This window comes from Mastomys coucha, unplaced genomic scaffold, assembly GCF_008632895.1.
Source record: "Mastomys coucha isolate ucsf_1 unplaced genomic scaffold, UCSF_Mcou_1 pScaffold21, whole genome shotgun sequence".
NCBI lineage: Eukaryota > Metazoa > Chordata > Mammalia > Rodentia > Muridae > Mastomys > Mastomys coucha.
In genome coordinates, this window is record NW_022196904.1 from 85474972 (window position 1) to 85501846 (window position 26875).

At 47.6% G+C, this 26875-nt stretch overlaps 1 protein-coding gene across 17 annotated transcripts in view; it reads left to right on the forward strand.

Annotated features, from left to right (window-relative positions):
- Positions 1-26875, forward strand: part of Tenm4 (teneurin transmembrane protein 4) — a 702050-nt gene that overhangs the window by 472042 nt on the left and 203133 nt on the right. For 14 of the 17 annotated variants that reach the window (XM_031387401.1, XM_031387403.1, XM_031387408.1 and 11 more), the window contains 3 exons: positions 13323-13578; positions 22539-22637; positions 23833-24068. In XM_031387401.1, the coding sequence (XP_031243261.1) occupies positions 13323-13578; positions 22539-22637; positions 23833-24068 (591 nt within the window). The remainder of the gene's footprint in view (positions 1-13322; positions 13579-22538; positions 22638-23832; positions 24069-26875) is intronic. The other 3 variants (XM_031387397.1, XM_031387411.1, XM_031387406.1) reach the window with 1 other exon arrangement.

The window sequence follows — 26875 nt, forward strand, 5'->3', positions numbered from 1 at the left end:
ATGAGAAAGGGGGACAGCATCAAGAGGTTCCCTGGGTGACCTGACCCAAAGAAGGATCCTGAGCACATCCACAGCTCCCAACATCTTTTTCTTATTTGGAAGGCCTCTGCCTGATTTGCATGGGCAGTTAAGAGAATGGAGACATAAAAAGGGTTTTGGTCATATTTTATTTGATGTCTTCCTTTCTGGGGCAATGCCTAATGTGTATCAGCTGGCTGAGTTTGCCTAATTTTAGTCATTAGATTAAGGAGGGATGAGGTAGTTTGTCCTTGGGGATAAAAAAAAATCAATGGGAGTAAGTGTGATTAGTAACAGTGTGCCTGAGTTATACAGCAGGAGCTGAGGATGTACAAAACGTGCAGAATTCCAGCAAGGGCGGTGAAGAGGCTTACGAGGACCCACCCTTAGCTGAAGGGTTATTACAGGCAGTGATGGCAGCTGTGGGAGGGAGAGTCATTTTTCTTTGGGAATGTGGCCACTGGTGTTGCCTGTACGCTAGTGGATGGCTCCACACCCATGCACATTCAGGCACCACTGATTAGACTCAGTGGGCTAGAAAAGCGACAGCAACTAAAGCTAATGTGAAGTTGGGAGGGCAGGAGGAACTGGACAAGAGGAATGAGGGCTTGGAGAAGATTGAAATACATTGTATACGTGTATGAAAGTCTCAGAGTAAAGAACAACTATTACATTAAAAAAACACACACACACACACACACAGACCATGTCACCATGACCCACACACTGTCTTGCCCTGTCCCCAAGCCCCAAAGCACAGCTGTCCTGGTTCTGCACTGTTTCTGCCCTGAGTACTTAGAAGGAGACATCCTTTCCTTACTCGATATCCACAGATCATTACAGGACATTTGCTTTGTGAAGTGGAAATGGACATACTTCATTGTAGGGACAGCAAGCTCATGAAAGTTGCTTACATGTTAGTGAAGTCCAAGAACGTTGTTCCTGTTCACTTCTTCACGCACTATTTGAACCTATTATGTGGCAAGTGTCAGACTGGGTACAAGTGGCATGACAGTGAATGAGAGCTATCTCAAGGGACCATCAAACCTATGAGGGACTTTCATGGACACTGGAGTTAGTGTGTAGCTGTGTGAGGGCAGGTACTTGTGATTTCAGGACCATGGTCACCAGGTATGACTAACCTCCAAAAGATAGAGTTGAGTCTACCTGCAGATTGCAGAAGGGCATGGGTGTGCCATTTCAGTATCTGAAGTGAGTTTCAACCTCAGGGAGCGAGAAGGAGGCTGGGAAAGACTAGGGTCACACAGCCAAACCAGAAGGATGAGGGTGCTCACTGGCTGCCTTATCCCACCAGATTCACTGGCTACCAGTAGGGACAGGATGCTCCAGTCCAGAAGGTACCTAAAGGGAAAGGAATGGCAGGCAAGCAAAGACCCTAAATAGTAGACATGTGAGGGGCAAAGGCATAGTGGGAAGAAACAGTCTCAATCAAGTGAATTCTACCTGATTTCCAGATAGACAGATTTCCCCCATTTCCCTTCTCATTCATAAGACCTCTGTACTGTAGTCAACAGACAAGCTAGGCGCTTAGAGATAACCCATACTGACTTTTGGACCTTACAAATCACATCTGCCCTACTACCATGTTATGAGCAATGGCCACTGTTGCAAAAGGCCCTACCCAAAGTGGAACCATCACCCTACAGCTGCACTGGCAGACTGCTGGGGCTTCTGATTAGTGAAGAGGTTAACCCATATCATGCTGTGTGATCTACATCGACAGTCAAGGCATGGTGTATGAGCATCAAAAACACAGACTCCAAGGCTGGACACCTAGGTTTGGATCCTGTCTCAGCCAGCAAACCTGGCTTTGGGCAACCTATAAAATCCTCTCTGTTTTAGTTTCTTCTGCTACAAAATGGAACTCTAAGAAGTAGTCACCCCATGGGGTTGTTACACAGATTGGAGTAACATACACAAATCAGTGACTTGTCTCGTTGCTAAGACAGTGCAAACTAAGACTTTAGGATCATGGTTTCAAGAGATGTGTCCGTCCCTCATGACAGGGAAGGTCTGACAGTGGAAGCATCAGTCAGTGGCAGAAGCAGCCTGTAATATGACTTGTTCAGGTTTTATCAAATCAGAAAGTGGGGAGTTCTGCCAATATCGCCATCAAAGCCATCCCCTAAAAAATACATTTTTGCTAAATAATTCCAAAGAATCTTCCACCTTCCAAAATGGTCCTGCCAGCTGAGAACTAAGAATTCAAACATGCCCCATGTCCCATTCGAGTCTCTGTTCCCTCTGAAACATCATGAGCACAGTCTTTACTACCCACATTTTCTACTAGTGTTCTGGTCTTCTGAACCTCCCCCCCATCCCCCAGCAATGGCTCATTAAGCTCTGTACACAGCATTCTCCAGCTTCTTTAGTCCACAGTTCCTAAAGCTAAAGGTCTAGGAACTGTGTGGTCAGTTCCCGTGGTGAATCCATTCCTAGTACTAACTTTCTACCCACTTTTCTTGTTGCTATGATAATATACTTGACAGAAACAATTCGAGGAAGGGGATTGATTTTGCTCATAGTTTCAAAGGGTATCAATCCTTTATGGCATTGACAGCATAGCTCCTGGAGTGGATTACCGTCCTCGATGGTGGGAACTTATGGTGTGACTTGTCCACATCTTGGTAGATTAGGAAGCAGAGGCTTAAACTAGAACCAGAAAGAGATAGCACTTTCAAAGCCCACCCACAATGACGCCCTTCTACTGAGGTCATAGTCCCAAAGATTGCACCTCTTCCAACAGCTGAGCCTCCCTCACAGGGAGCTACTGGAAGACAGTTCACATTCAAACCTAACCATATGCACAAAGCAAACGAAGCAGCCAGACTGAAAGCTTCCATCATTCTCTTCTTCACAACACCAAAAGGAGTCTAGAACGGCATCCGGGTGTGAGTGCAGGTTGAGGAACAAGCCTCAAGTCCACATGTACCCCTGATTTCCCAGGATGCCAGGCCTGGGGAGCCACGCTGTCTCCTCAGCGGCTGTCTTGGTGTTGGTTGCAAATGTTGACAAGAGGCATTTCCTAGGCCACGCTGGGCGGCATAAATTAGGCAGAGCTCTGATCACTGTGGCTATGAATATAACAGTTTGATTAAGGTGCTGTGCCGGCTGCATTATTTGTTTCGCAAACCTCAGCTGAGCTGATTGGATTTCTTTCTCTTCCGACTTTTAACATAAGTAGATTCTGAAATTGGAAAAATAAAATATTCCTCAGCCGGAAGAAAAGAATCCTCTTGGGGAATAAGCCCAGGTGTGCACTTTCTGCACGGAAATCAGGTTAGCAGCATCAGTGACCCTGCTGATGTCGGGAAATAGGGACTCAAAAGAGGCCTGTGATATGGCCAGTCTGTAGAAGGGCAGGTGAGATTTTGAACCCGAGGCTGCTGGATGCAGAGTCATGGTACTCACATGCCCTAAGATCCTACTCTGGGTTCTCATACCTTTTTAGCCAATCTGTCACCTAGAATGCCGTGGCTATCAAAGGGCAAAGACCTGGCATCACTTCCTAGAGCTTCATGTACCAGAGTGCAGCATTAAAGAGACCACTCTCAAATACAAATGAAAACAACGGGCATTTACAGGGTCCCTCCTAACTGCCAGGGGAAGGAAACCGGGAGGTTAAGTGTGGGAAGAATGTCCTTGCCTTCACCAGGACAGACAGGTGAAACTAAAGGCACATGCAGTCCTGTCTGTGTACTGAGTAGCAATGGAGCAAGAGCAGATTTCTCCTGTGTATGCCTCAGTCTCTCCTTCTGAAATGCAATGATAAATATAGCTAATGCCCACTGGTAGGCAGGTGCACTGGGTCATGCATTCGTTTTCTTAGCTCTTTCTGTGAATGCTGTCCCCTGGGACTAGTATCTCCATATTTCACATCAGGAAGATGCCACAAGATGAGCTCAGTCATTTGTGTGAGTTCACAGCTATTTCAGACCCAGGCCAGCCTCCTAATACATAGCTCTGTGCTCCTCCTACTGCCTCAAAGGCACTGGGTACCAATGGTGCTTTAACAGTGGCCTACTTGTTGATACTTTAAGGCCATTGTTGTTATGAGTGGCCTGGGGGCAGAGTTGTACACTTTGCAGAAGGCTACAAGAGGACAAGAATGTCTCTTGTTTCCAGTATGACTGGCCTTCTAGACACTAACGAACAGAATACCTGCCCACAATATCCTGAAAAAGTATCAGAAATAAAGCCCACACGTGGTGTGTAGTGAATCATAAAAAGTACCTCTGTGGCCTGGGCAATTAGCTGAATGCTTTTGGCCTTTTTTCCTATCAGGTACATCAGGTCCTAAAGGAGAAAGGTATCTACCACGTGAGCAGGATGCCACCAGGCTGTACTAAGACCCGATTGGGTTGGATGGTGCTATGGTTGGGCCTCAAGGTTTCACATCTAGCTCTGTAAAGCCAGTTGTGGTTCCTGGGTTGGCCTCTGAACCCAGGCTTGAAAGTCTCTGTCCATGGGCTTTGACAGCTGGGTAAGCTCCTGAACCATGCAGAGCTCTGGGTCTTTAAAGCAAGAATAATGTCTGTCTCTTGGTGGTGTTCCTTTTATTATCGTGACTGTTCCTTTGGGGGAAGTCCATGGCATCATTGGCTTCTGTACTTGAGTGCTGATGTCAGTTGTCGGGAGGCATGGAGGGTTTTAGGTACTCCGGGCAGCCTGATCCTTTCTTTACACTTGACCTGATATTCTCCAAACTGCACAGGAGGCACAGCTGGTAACTGAGGTGGCTGTAAACACTTTATGTTTTCACAAGCAGCTGGAGACAGTATGAAAAAGAAATAAAGACATGGTTCTCACAGCTCCTGCAGGCAACAGCCTGTGTTGTAGAAACAGACCCTAGTGCTGAAGATCAGGGCAGATTATCAGGTCATGCTTCCTAATTCTCTTCACCCAGAGAGTACCCTCAGGAGGAGAATTCACGTCCGTCATGTTCCCTTCTCTCCCTCCCCTTTATCTCCATCAGTAAATTCTGAAGAAATGGCTCTATCTTGTGATTAAACTCTGGCACACCTAGGTGACAGCGACAGGCTGGCTAAAAGGGCGTAAGAGCTTAGAGCAGGCTCATGCAGTGTGTGAGCGCCACTGTTAGGGCTGAACAGCTTCAACTTCAAACCTCCTCTCCCCTTCTACATACTGGGTACATCATAAACTTTCCATGGGCCTCCTTCCTTCCATCAAACTGTATGCTCACATGCTCTAAGAATATGGCGATGACTTAGTGAATATGGTGACTTGAAGAAGCTGAAGGAAGAGACTCTACCTCAAACTAGGGAGAAGGGAGTCACCGAAGGCTTCCTGGAAGAGTTTCTAATTGGAGTCAGCCAGACAATGAAATGAGCATGACCTTCCAGTCAGAACAGCACCAGCAAAGCTGTAACTGACACAGCTTTGTGAGGGGTCTAAGATGGCCTGGTCTTTCGCATCTTTCACGGAGGAGGGTGGAGAGTGTGGGGACCATCCTACAGTGGTAGAACTCAGGGTGCAGGGTGAGGGGCTCTGTCCATGGGGCAGGGGATTCACCCACAGGCTTGAAAGCAGGTAATGACAGGATCCAGTTTGCTGGTTCTTAAATTGGACTGTTGTTGTCTTCGACTCCCTGGCCTGGTCCTGATTTATCTGTCAAGCACTCCACGGAGACAATCCGCTCCTGTGTTTGAGGGAAGCAGGCCTGCTCATCCTGACCTCTCCTTTCTGGGACATTCCCTGAGAGGCACAAGCAATAGCCTCTAGGAATCAGACTATCAAAGCCTGGCAGAGACTACCTCTGTTGAATGGAGGAATCCCACGTTCCTCATAGACAAATTAAGGCCCATCCAAAGCCATGAGTGAGTTAGTAGCTAAAAAGGGAAGTTCTTCCATCTAGAGCTCTGCTCCATGGGATGTAATTGGGCATTTAACTTCCTGGCAGGTAGGCTGTGTGGACCTAAGCCATGGGACTTGGAAAGCTAGTCCTAAGCTCTTGGCAGGCTCCTACACACACACACACACACACACACACACACATACTTACTTAAAACCCTCTCTTTTCAGGCAGATAGGAGTGATCCTCCTTCTGTCCTCATGGGATCTCCCCAATCTCGGGAAGCCAAGGAACCACTAAATAGTCCAGAGGAGAGTCACCCTCCAATGTATGAGATGATCCCCTGTCTGTGAGCTTCCACTAGGCCTGCCCCACCTATCAGCCCCATCTGACAACTGCCTGTGCTCATTTGTAGTGCTTTGCACTCTATTGACTGTGTATCTGCTCCAAGACATCATACTCCTGCTGAACACACACACACACACACACACACACACACATACACACACACACACTTACTTACTTGCAATCACTCCTGTCTTACCATATCAACTGTGGCCCTTTGTTGATTTAGGTCTTGACCTGACTGTTTTATGGGTCAGACCATTTTTTGAAAAGGCTATGGAGGTGAGAGTGACAGGAAGGAAAGCTCACTTGACAGCCACAAAGTTCTCCCAGAACAAATTCAGCCCTGAGGTAGACATAGATTTAAGGGAATGCATATACCCAGAAATGACCCCCCCCCCCCGCCGCCAATGCTTCTGGCTTCAGCTGGCCTTTTCCAACAAGTCTATTACAATTTTACAGCAGAAAGCCTGTCTAGCCCACCTCTGTCCCCAGCACCAGTACTTAGGTCCAGAGGGAAACTTGCAGGAGCCAGAGCCGTGGAAGCAGGAAGCAGGGAAGGAAGGAGCAGGCTGTTTCTATTTTACTTTTTTGGTACCCAGCCATACAGTATATCCCACACACAGCATGCTGGGAGTATCTTTGACAACCAGATGCTGATGAGCAAACATCGAAGGTTCACCTGACACCTATGATTCAGTCTTGCATCCTAGAATTAGAGAAGTCTCCCCCTATTTCCTTTCCCTATTCGTCGGTCTGGGAAGTTGGGGCTCAGGTACAATAGGTGCCTCACTCAAGATCACAGAGCAATTTAGCTGCTGACAGGGACAAAAGTCATGGGTAGGTGGGTATTTGCTGAGAGATAGTGACTCCGTTCAGATGGCAGTCTACCAACCTAGCCACACTTAGAAGACATGGGTTGTGATGACCTTAGTTTGTGAATTACTGGCACTCTGGGGGTAGAGAACATTGCTAATTTCATCTCTCTCTATCTGGTGGTCTTGGGTCACTGCTCTACCTTCCCTACTTGCTTAGAGAGAGCAGGGTCTTCCACCCACCCCATCCTGAGTCCTAATCCAGCAGGGCATCCATTGCTGGACAGTAACCGCAGGTCCACTTAATGGCCTGAGGCCGCTGCCTCATTATTATTACTAGTATTGACTTTAAAAGTCTAGAAGTCAGAACGAGTCCTCTGAACACCCATAAAGCCACCACCAGACTCCAGATTTGTCTTTTTGTGACTGCTCAGTGGAACTCTGCTCTAGGCATCCAGGTCCCCACACCATCTTGGCTGTTTCAGCCACAGGCTTTGCTCACAGCAGCCGCCTACCTGAATACCCTGTGCCACTCTCTTGTACACGTTGCGCTTCCTCTTCTTTAGCACCCAGTTCCAGCCCTTGTTCTTCCTTGAAGTTTCTTAGACAACTGCATCTGCATGCTTTGTAACCTGGAGAAACGTGGGGACCATGACCCTAGTGCGCTGTGCTGGACTGAGCCGAGGAGTCTCTCTCAGTCTGCTGTCCTGTGTCAAGCATTCTAGTGGCCTCACAGTGAGCCAAAGCTATTGAAATTCAGCTCGGAGACAGGGCATTCTCAGGCATGCAGTCAGAGGACAGAGAATGATCTGGAACAGAGAGTGGAACAAGCAGGAAAATCATACAGTTAGCTGTCTACCCGACTACTGCCCACTGTGGTGCGTGCCTCTGGGACAGACAAACCAGTATGAATTTGCCAGCTTCCCTGGCTGTGTCCTGCCAGCACAGCTACCAGGACTCTGGGAAACACCCCTTCCTCATTTCTAGCCCCCTAAGAAGGAAGCACTGTACCACACAGTGGGGCTTTGGCATGCACTGCCCCGTTGTTCTAACCTGTACCATGCACCCATTGCCATAGTCTGGGTGTTTGGCCTCACATAAATGAGAAAGTGAAGCAACCATCTTGCAACCTGAAGGCTCTGTGTTCCTTCTAGCATGAGAAGTTCTGGAGGGGCTACCCTACCTCCAGGCCCGTCCCTCTCTTATGTTCAATTAGTGTGTCAGATCAAATATCATTGAGAATGCCTGTACACTGGCCATTAAGGGACGCCAGTGAAAGTGAACAGCAGACATTCCATAGAGGGAGGAAGTGAATGAACAGAAAACATGCCCCAAGAGCTACTACCCCTCACCTCCTGATCACACCATGGCTTGCTTTGGAATCCATTCTAGATGGAAACATAATACTAAAGATAATTCTCTCTAATTCTGGCATGGGATTTTGCAGTTTGCCAGCTACTAGCATGTACCTCTACCTCTGACAGGTGACAGAGTTAACTCAAGTCAAATAAAGCTCAAAGGAGGCCAACCTGAGATCAGGAGAGGGGCCGCCCGATACCGCCGCGAACTGTGGTGACAAAGAACTCTCTGGTCTGTCTAAATTGGTCTTGTAGGCCAAGGTTCATTAGCTCAGCACTCCACGCTTCTACATCGCCATCCCAAGTCAGTGGTGGTCGATGGTGTTTTAATGGAAGCCAAATAATTCTTCCTGTTGGCATGCTCAGGCAGCTAGAGTTTTTGTGTTTTATGATAATTAAATACCATCATCTTTCATATTCAATGATCTTCAGGGCCCAATTAATGACTGCAGTGCACAGTGGGGTCATCATTAGCTCTGAAGCAAAGAGAGCTTTGGACACCTGTCTGCGGTTTGGCAGAGTTGATGCCTTGGTGCACCTGACCTGGCCCCCTTTCTTGGAGCTGTCTTTAGGTCTCAGTGCTTGGGTTATGGCTGAGCCAAAGCTATGAACGTTTATGCTTTTTTTTTTTCCCTCTTGAGAGTGGCCTACTCCACAGCAGCCCATTTCCTAGGAAGGCACCCTGCCATTGCTCTGGGGCATGCCTGTGCCTCTACTTCCCACTCCCTGCCGCGCCCTCCACCAGCCTCAGAGCTTCCGACAGGGTTAAAGTGGCCATAGCTCCAGCTCCTCCTACCTTCCCAGTGATGACCCAGTTTTTAACCTTTTGCCTCCAGGCAACCACCACCTGGGCCTGCTTCACTCTCGTACCCTACCCACAACCTCTGCCCTCACAGCTGTTCACACTATTGATTCAGTGTGCACCCAGCACCATGCTCTCTTGGTCTTCTAGCACCATGCACACTCCCAGTTCTCAGCCTGGAGTGCCCCACTGTGACCCAGGCTGTGTGTCACCTCTTGTGCTTTCTTTCTGGACTCCAAAAGCTAAAGTCAAACAGCCACTCTCTGTTCCTCCGGGTGTTCCAGGGTCTGGAATAAGGGTGATAAGAATGATAGCCATCAACACATGTCAGGTCCTCCCCGTATAGCAGACATTGTTGGGTGCATTTAGCCTGTCCTGATCCACTTGATGGACACAAGGGAAGGATTTCACACCACAGGTTTGAAGCCAGTCTGCCTAAATTCTAGCCCTGTCACTTAATAGTTTTCTAAGTGTGGGCAAGTGCTTTCTGTGAGACCTGACAATAGCCCCTTCTTTTCAGAGCTGTTGCAGGATTTCCTAAGTAAAGCACTTAGTGTCTGTCACTTAGTAAGCCCTCAATACATGTGAACTGGTATGTATGATGACCTCATGCACAGTTCATGTGTTGTCTAACTAGATTGAGCATCTCCAAGTTGACCACGTCTGTGACCATGTTCTCTACCTTTAATTGGCATTTCTAACACATAAGCATCTTCTAAATGAATAAGCAGCCAGAGGCTTGGAGAAGTGGCAACCTGCCCTGATGTCACATCACCTGTCAGAGGCCAAAGCTGCTCTGTGACACTCCCGGGCTACACTCTGCTCTTCTCAACCAGCCACCTCCTGAAACTGACATGTCAGGGATGGGGTGTATCTTTATATGAAGGTCCATCAGTCACTGAACAAAGCACAGGGCTCTCCCAGGGCCTACCATGAGCCTTGGGAGAGAAAGATTAGTATCAGTCCTTGCTTGCTCTGAGAGTCTCATCTAAGGCATCAAGGAGATGATGCCTTCCCCTTTGAAACCCTGAAGCCTTGGGTACCTAGCTCAGAGGGTCCAGGCCAGGCATCTGGTCATTTTTCTGATCTATGTTAAGCTCCAGGTGCTTTTCCGGCTTCCAGGAGCCAGTGGATTGGCCCCAAGTGGAATCCATCAGCCATAGTAAAAGGCGCTGCCTGCTGCCTCTCTGTGCAGTATTTTCCTGTTCCTCCTCCTCATTCCTTTTTTTTTTAGAACTTCTGTGTAAAATGCTGAAGAGTCATCTCCATGGTGACATTTAGTGCTATTTATGGTTTATTCATTCATGTGCCTTTATCGTTATTGTGGATTAGCAGCTACTGTTTGCAGGGTTGGGATGTAGACACATGACAGGGGACTTGTTGGGCACATCTGAGGCCCTGGGTTTAGTCCCCAGGGCAGGAAAGAGAATAGCATAGAGTTGAAATGCTGTATGCCAGGTACTGTGCTGAGCACCTGACATGTGGCATCTCATTTGAATCTCAAAACAGCCTTATATGATGGGCATTTTCTCTAGAAAGAAATCTCCAGAAAACTACAATTCTGAAGGTCAGTGACTTGATGGATGTCATAGAGGTTTTTTTAAATGCAACATTAAATTTTTTACATTTATTGATGGGTATGTATATATGTGTAAATGCATGCATGTGTGTGTATGTACATGTATATGTGTATGTATGTGTGTGTGTGTGTGTGTGTGCATGTGTGAAAGCATGCATGAGAGGAGAAGTCAGGAAACACCTTGCCAGGCCCATAGCTTGTAAGTGGAAGAAACAAAACTTGACCTCAGAGCTGTGGGACACCAAGGCCCAGCCCATATCCACAGCTCTGTTCAGCACTCATAGGACCCTCCCTGTGCTCTTGGAGAGTCTGCAGAGACCCCAGTGCTCAGGGTTTCTACGCATATAAAATAAAAGAAGGTACTGGAAAACCCTGGCAACTGTGTGTGTGTGTGTGTGTGTGTGTGTGTGTGCATGTGCATGTGTATGTGTGTATGTGTGTGTGTGTGCATGTCCATATGCATGTGCATGTATGTGTGTGCACAAGTGTGTGCATGTGTGTGCGTGTGTGTGTGTGTGTGTGTGTGTGTGTGTGTGTGTGTGTGTGTGTTTATGGCAGAGGCAGGTAGATCCCTCTGAGTTTAAAGTCTGTCTGTTTTACACAGTGCAGTGTTTCTCAATCTTCCTAACACTGTGACCCTATAATACAGTCATGTTGTAGTGACCTACAACCATATAATTACTTAGTTGCTACTTCATAACTGTAATTTTGCTACTGTGATGTAGATGTCTGAGATGCAGGATATCTGATACACCAGCCCAGTGAAAGGGTCGAGGTTGAGAACCGCTGACATAGTACTGAGGCAGCCAGAGCTGTGGAGGAGATCCGGGGCACAGCAAATGGCCCCACCCACCTTTGCTTTCTCTATCCAAGGCTTTTTGTTCACTGGGAGAGGAGTGGGTTCTCTACCTGCCCAGGTCAGATTGGCATCCATGTTCTTACCTCTCCCCTCAAGGGACAACTGGGCTAACTCTCTGCTGACCCAGGACTTCAGCATCTTCAGGGGACAGTGGGCTTCATCCACACTCGATGGTCTCTAGGGACCCTCCTTTCCTGCACTGAGATTTCAGTCCCTTGAATCACCTCCACCACTCCTGACCTTTGGAGGTCACATGGCTGGAATAGGTAGTTGTAGGGGAGCTGATGAAAGAGGACGCTGGAAAGCAAGAGTACATCAGAGTTGAGAGGGTCTGTAAGCCCAACCCAAACTTTGCATATCTCTTTACCATAAACGGTAAAGAGTGATATATCTTCCATTAATATATTTCTGTCCTGTCGACTGCCAATTTGGTATCTTTGTAGTACTATAATCTCAGTAACAAATGCCTTTCCCATTTCACAGATGTGAAAACTGGGGCTCAAAGAGGTTCAGTGATTTGTCCAGGGTTGTATGTTTCCTAAATGGTAGAACCTAGACTGAATTCTAACTTCCTGACTTCTTCCCAATCATGCTATTCAGCCTTGTGAGAGTAGCTTAGGTGAAGGGGAAAGATTCTCTCCCAGGCCTGCCATCGTTACACCAAAGTTGGTTTGCTTTATTTATATGCAAAGAGAATCTGCTTTACCACATTCCCATAGAACTTGTATTATCCACTCCAAGACCAGATTTTTGTGTCTTTTGTTGTTTTTGTTTTTGTTTTTTTTATTTTAACCTAAGTATTAGTGATGGTAATACCTGTTGCTCTGGGTAATTGAAAGGACTAAATAAAATATTTATCTAAGTCTTCTCATCTGTATGGGGCACAGAATAGCATTTGGCACACAGTGTGTGCTCAGTGAGTACTGGTGGTTTTTATGCACCCAGACACAGCATGGCTCACTATGATCAAAAGTCCTCCTCTCCCTGAGGCAGGCCACTCTACACCGTCACAGGCGTGCATGCTTCGTACAGACAGAGCTGTGCCCTAGCTCTGTATTCTCAGCTTTGTTGGACTCTCAACTAACTGTTCTTTGCACTTATTTATCTTGTTAATTTCATTTACTATATGCCATTTATGAGATTCAGTGATTCTCAAATTGAAACATGCATCCCTTACCTGTGGGCTCCGTAAAGTCAGATTCCTGGGTTCCTACCCCAGGGTTCTTAATTCATTAAATGTGGCCCGCGGTGCCAGACCTTCTATTTCAAACACACTCACTGTCAAGTGAGGAAGCCACTGGTGAGAGACTGGGCTCTAAAGACCCAAACTCTAAATGTGTGACAGATCAAAGGTGAAGCTGTTGGTCGGAATAAAGTTGCTGATTTGACAACTGGAGTCTCACACGCTCAAGCCTGTTCTTGCTCTCATGCACTTGCTCTCAAAAAATTGTTTCTTATTGCTCTCCTAAAGTCTAAGTTCAATGGAGTGGGAATTTTTATTTTGTTTATTGCCCCAACACATGCAGAGAACAGAAGGAGTTCAGAACTATTCTTGAACCTCAGATTTGATTGAATGAATTAATATGTGATTTGCTAGTACTGGAGGCACTCATGCTCTCCCCTGCAGTCTTGTTCAGTCCTCCGTGGTTGTTTGTCACCCCCAGGGGCCACACCCAGCTAGTAGCCCACTGACCATGACTGCTTGTTCCGTAGATCATCCCAGCGGCCTGCAGAACCACCCTCGGCTCCGGACGCCTCCGCCACCACTTCCCCACGCCCATACCCCCAACCAGCACCACGCGGCCTCCATCAACTCCTTGAACAGGGGCAACTTCACCCCAAGGAGCAACCCTAGCCCAGCACCCACAGACCACTCACTCTCCGGGGAGCCCCCAGCCGGCAGCGCCCAGGAGCCAACCCATGCCCAGGACAACTGGCTGCTCAACAGTAACATCCCACTGGAGACCAGGTGGGCCCTTAGTGGACTGAGGCTGGGAGGGCACCGGTGGGCTAGGTGGGCAGAGGGCAGACCAGCTGGACTCTAGGGTCTGTTGGTAGCCAGGCCAGCAGGGAATATGTCTCTACCTCATATCCGTTCAGAGAAGCTGGTATGAAGTGCCTGGCCTCGGGCTGCTATTCTCCAATGATAGAAGGAGAGCTCTGGGAGGCTAGGATTTTAAAACCCACCAGGACTAAAGTTCAGTGCTAGCCTACTGCTTACTAAAGGTATGGTGTTGGTCCAGTTGATAGACTCACAAACATCACCTGCCTTCTCTATGCAATGGCAATGAGGCTGGTTGGGTAAGGCTTCTATAAATGCAGGCAAGAGGTGGCAAAGGAGGAAGGCACAGAAATAGGACAAGGTAGGCACCCAGTTCCACTTTGGCTGGGTCATCAACTCTGCCAGCTGTGCGCAATGGCACTGCCCTGTGCCTAGAATCAGACCATCCGGACTGTGACAGGAACTCTGTGAAGGCCATTCTCCCCTTCCCATCTCCTGTCTTGATGTCCTGATCCTTCTGCACCCAGTGATGATGGCCCCTAAGGTTTTTCTCTCAGCATCGGTAGCCTGGGCTTTCGTATTGTCATGCAATGCTCATACCTTGGAGAGGTAGATTTTTCAGGTGATGCCCCCATCCAGGAGTTCCGGAAGCTGAGAATCAATGGGTCTGTGGTAGGTCAGCTCATACAGGAAGTTATTATATGCCTGGAACTCCAACCCACAATGCTAGACTCTCTGTTCCAGACTGTCCACTGCCTTCTTCCAGGAGTGTCATGGGTTGTTTCCTTCAGCCCAGGGACTGCAGGGAATCTGGGTCCTGCAGCCATCTTCCTCCCCTGTACTTAACTACTGTTTTCTAAAATGACATGTGTGTGTGTGTGTGTGTGTGTGTGTGTGTGTGTTTGTAAAAACCTTGCAACTCACTTAAAAAATCATAGGAAGATTAAAGAATTAGATCTATATGTAGTTTTACCACCTGAACAAAGCACTTTAGGCATGGCCTCTCCCTGTTCTCTGAATCCCACGTGAAGTGTCCCAGGCTAGCTCAGAAACACTTCTTCTTCCACACCCTCTCTTAAAGGAAGAAGACCCGGGTTTTCTTTTCCCAATCTCCTGTTTCCCCTGAGGAGTGCAAAGCCGAACCACACTTAAGAAAATGAAATTAGCCTTCACACAAAACCTATGCACACTTGCTTCTGCCCAGCCTGCGATGATCATGGTGACAGTATTGGCATGGTGGCTCTGCATGAGGAAACTCACAATCCTTTGGTCACACTTCATTCCCATGGAATCATTTTTTCAAGCCCAAGTTTCTCAGGTATCAGCCAACCATGACTCAGCTCAGTGTCCTAATTATTGCCGTTTCTGTTCACATGCTTTAAAATGCCTCTCCTGCCCTCACCGGTTACAGAGTGCATTCACAGTTGTCATCCCTCCAGGGGTAGCCAATCAAGCTCCCATTATGCTCAGTGCTCATTGAGTGGGATACAGTTGATGGAAACCACGCACCAATCAGCAGGTCTAGTTATCTGCACGGGTCATGGCCGCCACTCTCACTATTTGGATGGTCATTTTTTTTTCTCATTTTGGAGCAAGGCAGGACTTCCTCCTGCATATTTCTCAAAGGAAAGGGAGGTAGAAGAGGGGCAACAAGTGAGATTTTTCAGGGGTGGGTCAATATGTGGTGTAAGATCCTCCCAGCTCACATCCTGTGCCGTGTCAGCTAGAAGTCTCTTGTCGATTCTCTGTCCTCCTGTGATTTCACCTTTCATTATTATTCAAATAAGTAGTATCTATCATAGAGCTGCTAGCAAATCAAATAAGCAAGAAGAAAAACGTCTCCTAAATGTACCAAAAGGTGTACACGGCACACACACCCTTTCATGCGTTCACCAACATACATGCAGCACACCATTATTATATGTAATTAGATCATGTGTGTTTAATGTGTATTTAAATATGTGTTTGCCTATAGCCTCCTCCACCCTATACTCTTTCAGGCTTCTGCACAGGCCTTTGCACACCCCCACTAGAGCTGCCCTCTTCTTCCCTTCTTGGTGTAGCTGAGTCCTGCTTATTCCTGAAGCCCAGCTGAATAGCTGAAGAAGGCCTTGTCTGTCTGTGACTCCAAAATGCTCTGTATCTCAAGATGGTCCCCCAAACTGAGAGCAGTGCCCGTTCTGCTGGGCGATGTCATCAGAATTGTGCATGCTAATGCTGACCTTAGCAGGCTGATGGCACCAGGCTAACAAGATGAAGTTAAGAGAGAGAGAGTTGTCAGGTCTGGCAGGTGGAATCAGCATTAGGGAAAGATTGTGGAATTTTTAAAGTACATGGGCCATCTTCTTGCCTTGGCTTTCAAGCGTGCCAAACCTTTTGGCATGACATGACACATCAACAAAGGTTACACCTGAGAACTATATAATCAAGTTACCAAAAAACAAAACAGAATAACACACACACACACACAAACAAACACACACACACACACACACACACACACACACACTTCCCTCATTGTTAAACAGAATCCATGCTGAGAATCTAAGTAAATGTGCAGATACCATAGCAACTGGTAGGATGACCAAGAGGAATTGAATTTCATCCTGGCAGAAAAAAGAAGTCTATCAGAAGGATGGAGAGAGCAGGCTTCCATAGACCTGCTCATTTCTTATATCTCCTGTACCTCTGCCAATCCCCAAGTTTAACTGAGTCCTTCAGGGAGGAGCCTGGACCTACTTGTGCCCCCTAGAGCTGGAGTAAGCCCTACATGAGCATCTGTAGTTCTTCTGTGTGGAGCCATGTGCCTAAGGTCCCCCAACCTCTGATCCACTTCTTTGACTGGCTGCAGCATCAAGCCCTTAATTGATTTCATAGGGACTGTCTGATTAATAACCCATCAGGCTCTTGTCAGATGCAGGGGAAGCCTGAGCAGAAGGCTGCCAGACCTCTGCTCTGCCTCAGCTCTTCCCAGGCCTAGTCCAGGAGCCTGGAGCTTTTCTTTTCTTCATACTGAATTTGGGAGGTAGTCTATGTAACCTCGGGAATGAGGGCTACTCGGCAATCTCCAGGCCAACCCTACTGTGGTTCCCCAAATGAGACACGATCCCTTCTGATGAGACAAGGCAACCTTAGAACGTCACTTGACCTGCCTGAACCTCGTTGCTTTATTTGTAAAATGAGTGCTGAAGCGTTTGAATAGGAAGTCTTCTCTGTCGCTGAGTGATTTGATCTCAGATGTATGTAAGACAAAGCCCACTGCTGTGCAAGAATCTTCTAGAGGGAGGTAGACCTCTGAAGGGATCATAGGCACTAATGATGATGCTTGAGAGGAGCAAACACAGAAAGGATATCATTTCATGTGCTCAAGAGCATCCATAACCATGCCAGACACTCTTAGAGCCCTCCATGGGAGCTTCCAAGTGCTATACAGACTACTTCCCACATACAACCTCTTAACCCCCACCCCACTCTCCCACAAATAGTTGTGTAAGACCACTCCAGGTTTGGGAATTTGCAAATAGGGCTCATGATACTCTTCATGAGTATGGCTCTGAGTTCCCTGTGGTGAAAAACATGAGGCAAAATTGGTAAAGGAAAGGTGTGTGGGGTAAAGTCAGGGGCTTCAAAGCAGGCCCAAGGTTCCAGAGGCTTTGCCTCATGGTGTCACCCAGAAGAGACACACCCTGATTCTTCAGCAGAAGCTGCCAGGCGGGAGGCACAGTAGGGACCCAGTGCACTAGGGTTATAATGGGAATTGCCATAGGGACAGTCTCTGACTGGAACATACTGAAATCACACCCTCTTGGAAGGAAAACGTGTATGCAGCATTGAGTTGAATATGTAGTGTGTACACAGTGGAGCAACCATCTGTATCAGTTCACACAGGGAACTCTCCTCAAGTCTATGCTCCCAGGTGCCAACTAGGGGCCAGTCTTAGCAAGAGCCTTTCACAGTAATCTGGACCCTAACTCTCATTAGAACACACATACACATACCACTCACACACATTCACATACATACATATTCATACACACATTCACCTACACATCACACATGTACACTCATATACACATTACACACATAACACACACATAACACACACATACAGTCACACATACACACAAATACACACACCACTTCCTGTTGGTGGAGGAAGGAGAGAAAGGGTCTGAATCACAAAAATATTAAGTTCCTTGCATTAGATCCCACAGCCAGCACATGGAAAGGCTAGAACATTGAGCTATCTGGCTTCAAATCCCCCACATCACTTAAAGTGTCTTCTTGCACCAGATGTGGTGGAACAAACACTCAGAACCCTAAGGTGAAAGGATGGTGAGTGTGAGGCTACATAGTGAGATCCTGTTTCAAGAATAAGTAACAACGGAAGCAAAGCAGCTTCTCAAGGCATCCATTGGCAGGCATTGCTAGCAGAGAGAATGCTCAGCTCAAGAGAAGCGGGACACAGGCACAGAGCCAGAAGGAAGAAGGGTCTGAGTAAGATGATAAATAGCTGGGTGAAGTAGGAGGACTGGAATCTCCTGAGAATGACAGACAGAACTGAGCAGCAGAGGGGCTCAAGACATTGAAAGGGTCCCACACTTCCTGTGGTCATGAGGACAAGAATCCTAGAAGTTGGTCAATAGCTGTTCACAGCATTTAAGTAGTGGCATTATGAGATTGGCCTTTCAGAGGATAGCTGTGGTCTGGAAGACCTAGGTGGTAGTAGTAGTAGTTGTTGTTGTTGTCATCATTGTCTCCTTTCCTCATCCATCTCTCTGAGCACCAGGTGCATCTCTGACACCTTGTGAGCTTGGCTGAGTCACTGACACCTGCGCATCATGAGATGTCAGCTGCACACATAGGGTACGATTCCCACTGTCCTATACCACTCAGAGATGGCAATCAGATGTAATGGTGGCTGTCCCAGGGTCTTATGGACAGAAACACAACCCAGCACACTGGCATATGTAAGCAGACTGGCTGTTGGGTAGGGCCATCCCAAAGACCTATTTCTCTTGAAGGTCCGGAGGGATTTCCCTTTCCAAAGCCACACATGGTTCCCTTTCGAGGTAAATTCCTCCTGCTCTGGATGATCCCAGTGGGCCTGGAAGCTTCTGCTTCAGGCTGCTCAGGGACTCATCTCTGTGTAAAGAGGACCAAATCCCTTCCCACTCCTAGAATAACACAGCCCTTGCCAGCCAAACCCAGTGCAGCGAGGGCCGAAGTCAAGGGCACCTGCTTTGAACTCCATTCTTGTCTTTTCCTTTCCATGTGACCCTGAAAAAGTCTTGCCAAGCGTCAGGTTCTAGGTCTGTAAACTGAAGTAGAAACACTACCCACACACAAGAAGATCATGCCTAAATCATAAGTCAAGAATCCATACCTGAGCTGCCTGCAGAGGTGAGCAGGGAGCCACGCAGGGCTGTGACCCCAAGTGAGCTCAAGAGCTTGTGTTCCCATGAAAAAAAACTCTAGGAACCTTTTATTTCTCAGAGGAGCTAAACATCTAAAGTGTTGAGGGGGTAGAACATTTAGGAGCTCCTTGAGCTTGGAGTCAGAACACCTGTGACTCAGTTTCTACTCCACCACCGCACTGACGTGTGTGGGTTTAGGATCAAGGAAGATGTCTCCATGGACTTCAGCTTCCTCACCAATCACACAAGGCCAAGCCATTTGATCCAGAACTAAAGTTTGAAGAGTATAGAGTATGGTTATTTCACCACAACAGTCTGAATCGCCATCACTTTCAGCAAGTGCTGTGTCTCTGAAGTGACCTCAATGACCAGTGCCCACGTTGGCATGCTGTCAGAAGCCCTTCCAGGAGATCCATCACTGTGGAGCTTGAGAAATCCTTCCTCCTGCTCCACTGCCTGTCTGTCCTTTCATTCTCCAGCTCTGGGCTTTTAAGTGATGGTTGTCAGTTCTCTCCCCGTTTAAACGTGTTTCTATTTTAAATAAGTTAAAATAGGGCTGGAGAGACAGCTCAGTCAGTCAGGCACATACTTTCTAAGCATGAAGACATGAGTGTGATCCCCAGAACTGAAATAAAAATTCAGGATGTGATAGCACATGCTATAATCCCACTGTGAGAAAACAGAGACATGAATCCCTGGGGCTTACTGGCCAGCCAGCCTAGCCTAATTAGCAAACTCCGGGCCAGTGACAGACCCTGTCTCAAAGAAAGAAGAAGATGAATGATGCCCAAGGGGCAGGGGCGGCGCCCAAGGTTATCCTCCAACCTTCACATGCACTAGCACACATTAACATCACATGAACATGAACAAACGTAGATACACAGATTTAAAGTAAAAGTCTCTTGATCTAAGCACTTGAAATATCCCACCATTAACATTTTAATAATTTCTTGGCTCTTAAAAAAATACATGCTTATTTGTTTATTTTTGGTGAGGTACAGGCTGGACTCTCTAGAATATAGGCTACTGTCAAACTTCCAAATATGAACGAGAACCTCATTCCCAGTAACAGGCTGTGCAGGAAGACAGCAGAACTCTGCTCAGGTCCTCTGAGCCAGCTCTGTGGGATCTCTGCGACGTGGGCGACATAGGATGAAGAGAGACCAAAAACCCTTCTTAAAACAAGAGACTAGAGGAGATGATGATACTTCCAGCAGCTGCTGTCTCTAGCGCTGACTGCGTGTCTGCCATATGTCGGGCAGGCCCCTCCTGCATACCCTGAACCCAGCAACACAAAGCTCACATGTGTTTAGTGACTGCATACACATACCAGGCAGTTTTCTCCTCTGGGAACATAGTAACAAGGTGTACATAAAGGACACCTGCCTTGCAGAACTGGAATTATAAGAGGAAGAAACATATTATACAGACAATGTTCTCCAACATCACTCTGTGTGTGTGTGTGTGTGTGTGTGTGTGTGTGTGTACTAAACCAATGCAAAGGGTCAGTGAGGGGTGGCTGGGGATAAAGATGGGGAGCTGCTGTGGGTCTGTAAGAAGTCATAGCTCTGGAAAATGATATGATCTAAGGGAATATTTACAGGAGAATGATTCAGGCTTAGCTTGTTTGAGAGAAGCAAGGAAGCCAGTGTGTCTGTAGCCAGAAGCATGACTTCAGGGGAGCAATCCAAACCAGGACTTGCAAGATCTTTGGGCCTGGTCAGGCCTGGGGAGGGTTAAGGGCAGAGAGGGGATCCATATATTTCACTTCTGGTTATGTAGGTAAGTAGTGATCACCCTTTGGTAGATTCTCAGAATGATGCAGATGGGGCCTTGATTTCAGAATCTGCCTTGTCTCCCAGGCCTCCCAGGCACTGTGGGAGCCTCATGGCAGAAAATGCTGGTAGTGGTGGGCTCAGGTTGTGTTTTGTGACCCTCCACAGAGCAAGGACCACGAGAACCTCATTATCAATGTCCAAGCTACAAACCAGTGTCACTTTGTACTCCACTGTCACTGGGATGTTGGGACCTCCAGATGGTGCTCTCTCTTAGGTTGAAGAGGTGATAGGCAAAAGTAGACTGTGTAGAGTTCTGGAGCAGAAGCCCTGAGCTCTGGGCACTAACCAGTAACAGTTCCAGGACAAACTCTGCCACCTGTTCACCATGTGATACGACTTCAGAAAATTGTTCCTCTGAGCCATGCTCCACTAGCTTCGAGGGGAGATGACAGAGCTGGCCTGATAGGAGTGGGGGATGGGGAGTAGCTATGAGTCACTCACAGAGCTCTAGAAGAGCAGACCATGAGTGATAGCTACAGGGTAGGGCGACGGCTGCATTTAGTATCATCCCAGTTGACCCCATGGCAACCATACTGTTATAATGCCCAGTGTATAGGAAGGATGATTAAGAGAAATTAAGATCTGTACCCAAAGTCACACATCAGGAAGGTGGCATAAAAAGGCCTCCCACTTGAGTGTTTTGTGTTAAGGCCTGGTAAGAGGCAGAAGGGTTCCTTGGCAGGACTGGAACCTAGAGCTGGCTTGCTGCCATTTCTCTTCCCTCTGGCATGTCTTATCGGGAGGCAGCAGCAGTCCTGAAACTAGCTGGAAGTGGGCTCCAGCGCACTTGAGGGTGAATGGCATCACCTAGCAGGTACAGTTGAGATCCATAAGGACAAGGGTGGCTGTCTTCACTCTGGGGTATGGTCAGGTGAATGCATAAGTACTGTAATGCCACCACGGACAAAGAGCCCTTCCCTGTCTTCCTTACTAATAAGTTACTGCCCTGTTCTTGCACAGCTGAGGGATGGTGAGACTCAAACCAGGCTCCACATCAACAGGGACTTAAGAAAGATACAGCTCCTTTGGCTCTATTCCAATACACCAACTGACTCCCTGGGGCTCTGCTGGGTCTGGGTGGTTTACAACTCTCCAGACTGTTCTCCCTCTTTGTAATAGAGCAGGGCCACAGGAGATTTTAGTCTTCAGAGAAGCCAAGGTGGCGTTTCCAGATGTTGCTTTAGTAAATGTGGAATGAGTCAAATAGAGGAAAACATTGGGCTTTGGATCCAGATAAACAAAGTTCAAATTCTTGCTTCGAGCCTTGCTTCTGGTGACCTAAGCAAGTCCCACGAGAACATCCACCTCCCGGTAGCATCCCTTACTGTGGTGGGATCACCCCGACTTCCTTGTATAGCATCTATTTTGAAAATAGATATAATATGCCTAGGCCACTGCTGGGGCACCTGCCAGTCCTGCTCAGTAAGAACTGTCATTGGATGTCCACAGCTTCCAGCCATGTGGGTTTGTATGGAGAGTGCTCCCTCTGGATGCTCTGTGCCAGGTAGATCCCTTGCACACGTGGCTTTGCACACTGACCTGCTGCCTGGAACCTTTGTCCCTGCTGGTCTCATGCACAGCCGCACCCAACAGCCACTCTCATTTGTTTCTATACTGTCCCCTTCATCGATGCATGACTCATTGCTTCATTCATGTCTCCATGTGTACGTAGAAACCTAGGCAAGCAGCCATTCCTAGGGACATTGCAGGACAACCTCATTGAGATGGACATTCTCAGCGCCTCCCGCCATGATGGGGCTTACAGTGACGGGTAGGTGGCACCCCTCCCCATGCTCTTTCTCTGTGTGTGCTCTCCCTGTCGCTCCTGCACTTGTATGCAGACCCCGGAGACCTTTCCCTGGGAACGCCTCGGGGAAGTGATGCCTATGTTGCATGCACATCCCCAAGTCCATGTTCAACTTTGCAAGCGTGTCCTTGAGATGTCCCATCCCCCAACCCCTAGCATATTAACAGCAGTCTTGTTAATATGCAGCTCTCGACATCTCATCGGCTGCCTTCGCCATCCTGGAAACCATCTCACGAAGCAATTTTTTTTTTTTTTAACACAGCGCAGGCCCCGTGTCTTATGTGGCCTTGAGTGTGTACGCTGTGGTCTGAATGTCTTCTACCCCAGGAGCGGTGGGTTTGTCCTAAGGTTACAGGCTATGTGGTACAAGTCATGCAGTCCACCCAAGCTTTGCACAAGTCCCTCCTAAGGCCATGGTTCAGGCCACATTGGGGCGGGACCTCTCAATACCTCCTTTGGCTATAACCATGTGCTTTGACCGTATTCTGCTATTTTCAAGCCTGCAGCTGGGCTACAGGATGGAATTTCCAGCCTGTCCTCCACACAGCTATCACATGGGCTCTGCCTGTGGCAGCTGGGCTCCTAAGGCTGTGATGGCATTGATGCCAGCCATCCATCATGGGCAGACCTTAGTACTGAGTGCTTGGCTTCTACCCCAGAAAAAAAAAATTTTAAAAAGAAGGGCTTCCAATGCCTTATCAATGTGCACTGGAATGCAGGTATCAGAGCAACAGGAAAAAAAAACAAGTCCCAGTAACCTCCAGGAGACTTCCAGGACTTTAGACACCCCCTCTAAGCTACTGTAATGACTTTAGGAAACAGAGTTTATTTCCCAAGATTCAGCCCCTACCCCCAGCTCCACTGTTCCCAGGAAAAGGACTTCAGGGCAACCTCTGTTGAGTGGGTAGTGTCTTCGGCCTCGGGTGGGTATTCTTGTGGGTAGCACTGAGTGCTCTGTGGGAACGTGTCTTCTTGTGCCCCGTTTGTGGTCTGGTCTGTGACTCTTCCTGACCCCGTCATCTTCCCTGTGATGATTCTTTTTCTCTCTCTCTCTCCAGGCTCCTCTGCATGCTCCTTCTGCGCCTCTATCCTGCAGGTTGGCCTGGGCGCCTGGTTAGCTGGCAGACCCTGACACCTTCCCACCTCTCTCCATCCACAGGCACTTCCTCTTCAAGCCCGGAGGCACCTCCCCGCTCTTCTGCACCACATCCCCAGGGTACCCCTTAACGTCTAGCACCGTGTACTCGCCCCCACCCCGGCCCCTGCCCCGCAGCACCTTCTCCCGACCAGCCTTTAACCTCAAGAAGCCTTCCAAGTACTGCAACTGGAAATGTGCAGCACTGAGCGCCATCCTCATCTCAGCTACGCTCGTCATCCTGCTTGCATACTTTGTGGGTAAGCATTTCCTCCTCCCCCCGCAGCTCCCCAGGACTCCCACTTGGCCAGGGGGCATCAACGGAAGCAGCCAGGGCTGCCAAAGACATAGTACACAGGCTGTACCAAGAAGCCTTGCGCTGGTCTGGCCTGTGCCACACACCCTAACGGCAGCTCTTCCAGGCACTCCACTCTCTCCTCTGTGCTCTTGTCCTTCTCCAGGAAGGAATATTAGTATCTCCCTTATGTGTGTTAATTCTCTAGCACTGAGGCACAAGGCCTCGAGGACTCTGAGCTCGTGGTCTGGGACATGAGTGTCATAGATCAGAGTCACTGAAGGTGAACTAACAACTTAGGAGGACTGGGTGGTAGGTCAGCCTCTCCTGTTGCTCCATGTGACTAGGATGAGAGGCAGGGAGGTAGACAATTCTATGGGGGAAAAGAAAATATCCGAAAAGCTCCAGGTGAGCACTAGGCAGGGTGGTTAAAGAAACTGCCAGAACCTTCCATGATTGTGAAACCACGGTCCGAAGCCAAGCAAATCCTACATGAGAAGCAGCAGGTCCCAGTGAGTGGAGAGCTGGCTGAGGGAGAAGCAAAGGCCCAGACCCACACTGTCTGGGAATTTGCTACCTAACCTCAGAGTATGTAAGAAAGTCCTCAGTCCTGTGACTTGTAGCCCTGCTCCAGCAGGGTGGATTCTATTTGGCATTCTTTGGATACATTTCTAGCAAAATCCGGTTTCCTACTTCTGATTCCCCTCTTTGGTCTTCTGGGAAAGAGATTAATCTAAAGAGTTGTGGACTCAGTGAGGGTTCTCTGACCTCTGCGATAATAAGCCTCTTAAAAAATAAGGCATCTAAAGTGGGTTTGTCTTAGCTCTTGGTGAATTTTCCAAAGTTGAAGGTACATTGTGGTAGCCTGAAAGGGCCATGAACCTATGTTAATGAGTTCAGAGAGAGTGCTGGAAGCAAATGGGATTGTTTTCAGTGTAAGCCAGTAAGTAAAAATAGATCAGCAGAGACCCAAGAAAGGCAGAATTCTTCTCTCTACCAAGAAGAACCCCCTGGCATGCTGTCACCATGGATGTGAAGGGAGCCTGGCTTGAGAGGCATCACCATGCCATCATGAGTGATTAACAGAACATGTGCCATGACTTCTTTGGACAATAGAAATACGTTTTGGACACAGATGGGGTTCAGGGGATGATGTAAACTGTAAGATCTGTCATAATCACCTTGGAGCAAAAAAAGGACACCTTACTGCATAGATAATCGAAGAACCACTAAAGATCTATGTATCAACAGTAGTAGGCCACAGCTAGGTTGTAGGCCACAATGATGCCAGAGCTATTAGAAAGTGGTTACAAAGAACTGGTCAAGAAAATCTGATGGCTTCAACTAAACTAGTGACAATATAGGAAAATCTGACGGCTTCGACTAAAATAATGACAGTGTAGGTGTGACAAGAAAGGAGGTAGATGTAAGATAACATTAAGAGAATTTATGACTCCAGTTAGAGGAAGTCAGTCCACTAATAACATGCCCTTGCTAAGAGTAAATGCATGCTTCTGATAAGAAGCAGAAGGCTGGACCATAGCAACCACACAGAGAAAGATACCAAAGAGGCAAGCCTAGGCATTCCCAGTGTCAGGTGGATAGACCTAGCAAGAGCTTGGGAAGAAGCTCAGCATCAAACAGTCCTAGACTTCACTCTCAGCTCTCCCACAGGGCAGCCCTCTGTCAGCTCCCTGATTTCCCACAAGGGTGCCTATGAGGCTGGAGTTAAGCAAGGCAGGTGAATGCACTGCAGGTATGGGAATCAGCCACCCCTTCCTTCAAGGGCTGGACATGGCAACTCTGGTGCCTGACCTCTTCCAGCTGATGAAGGCTGCAATGGGCATGCACGCGGGCATCTTGCTTGGCCATAATTACAGATTGTGATGACTAACTTGTAAGGAACTATCAATTATTAAAAATCAAATTAATTGTTTCAGCCAAGCACAAATATCCTTAACAAAGACTCTTTTCCAGCAGACCAACTGATCTAATCAACAGGCAAAAGGCACAGATATTTAATTAGATTTTTGATGAAAAATTGTGTTTAATTTCAAGAATAATCAATTATTAATTACAGTAATGAGTGAGTCTGACTGGGTTTACTAATTAACTCATTTAAAAATTATGAATAACCTTTTCATTTGTAATTATTTTCTACAGCCTATCAGATTCCAGATAACAATTGCATCATCTTGCCAGCAGAGGGGGAGACAGATGCAAAGGGCAGGAAAGAAAGCTACTTCTGCTAATACCTGCCCAGGGCAGCCATATCTGGATGGTGATCCTGACAGATCTATTTGACATTCAGCCAGCCTCTGAGTTGGGAACTGTGCTGAGAAATGAGCAGCCAGTGACCTTTACGTTTCAGACATATTTACTGGTATTTTCATGGGAAAATAGAGAAATTGGAGTTAACACTCCATGGAGACTTGCCTTTGGGCCATCTCCTCCTACTTCCTTCAGAAAGCCGTACTTGGCTAGGGTAGACTCTCCATGCCCCAGGGAGGACCTTGCCAGGGTCATGTGATGTCTTCAAAGAGGGAAATAAATGTAGCTCTCTTGTTGTTTACTCCCAAACACTCCCATTCAGACAGGTAGCCGTGCAGAGACAGGGAGCCATGCGGGTGTTCACCCTACTTGACCCCTCCTGTTATGGTTTTCAGATCCTCACTGGTTTACCTTACCTTTCCTTTTCTAGAGAAATATGCTTGCAACATGGAGATATGCACAGGTGATGGCGTGTAGACGATGCTTTATTCTCATAGCATC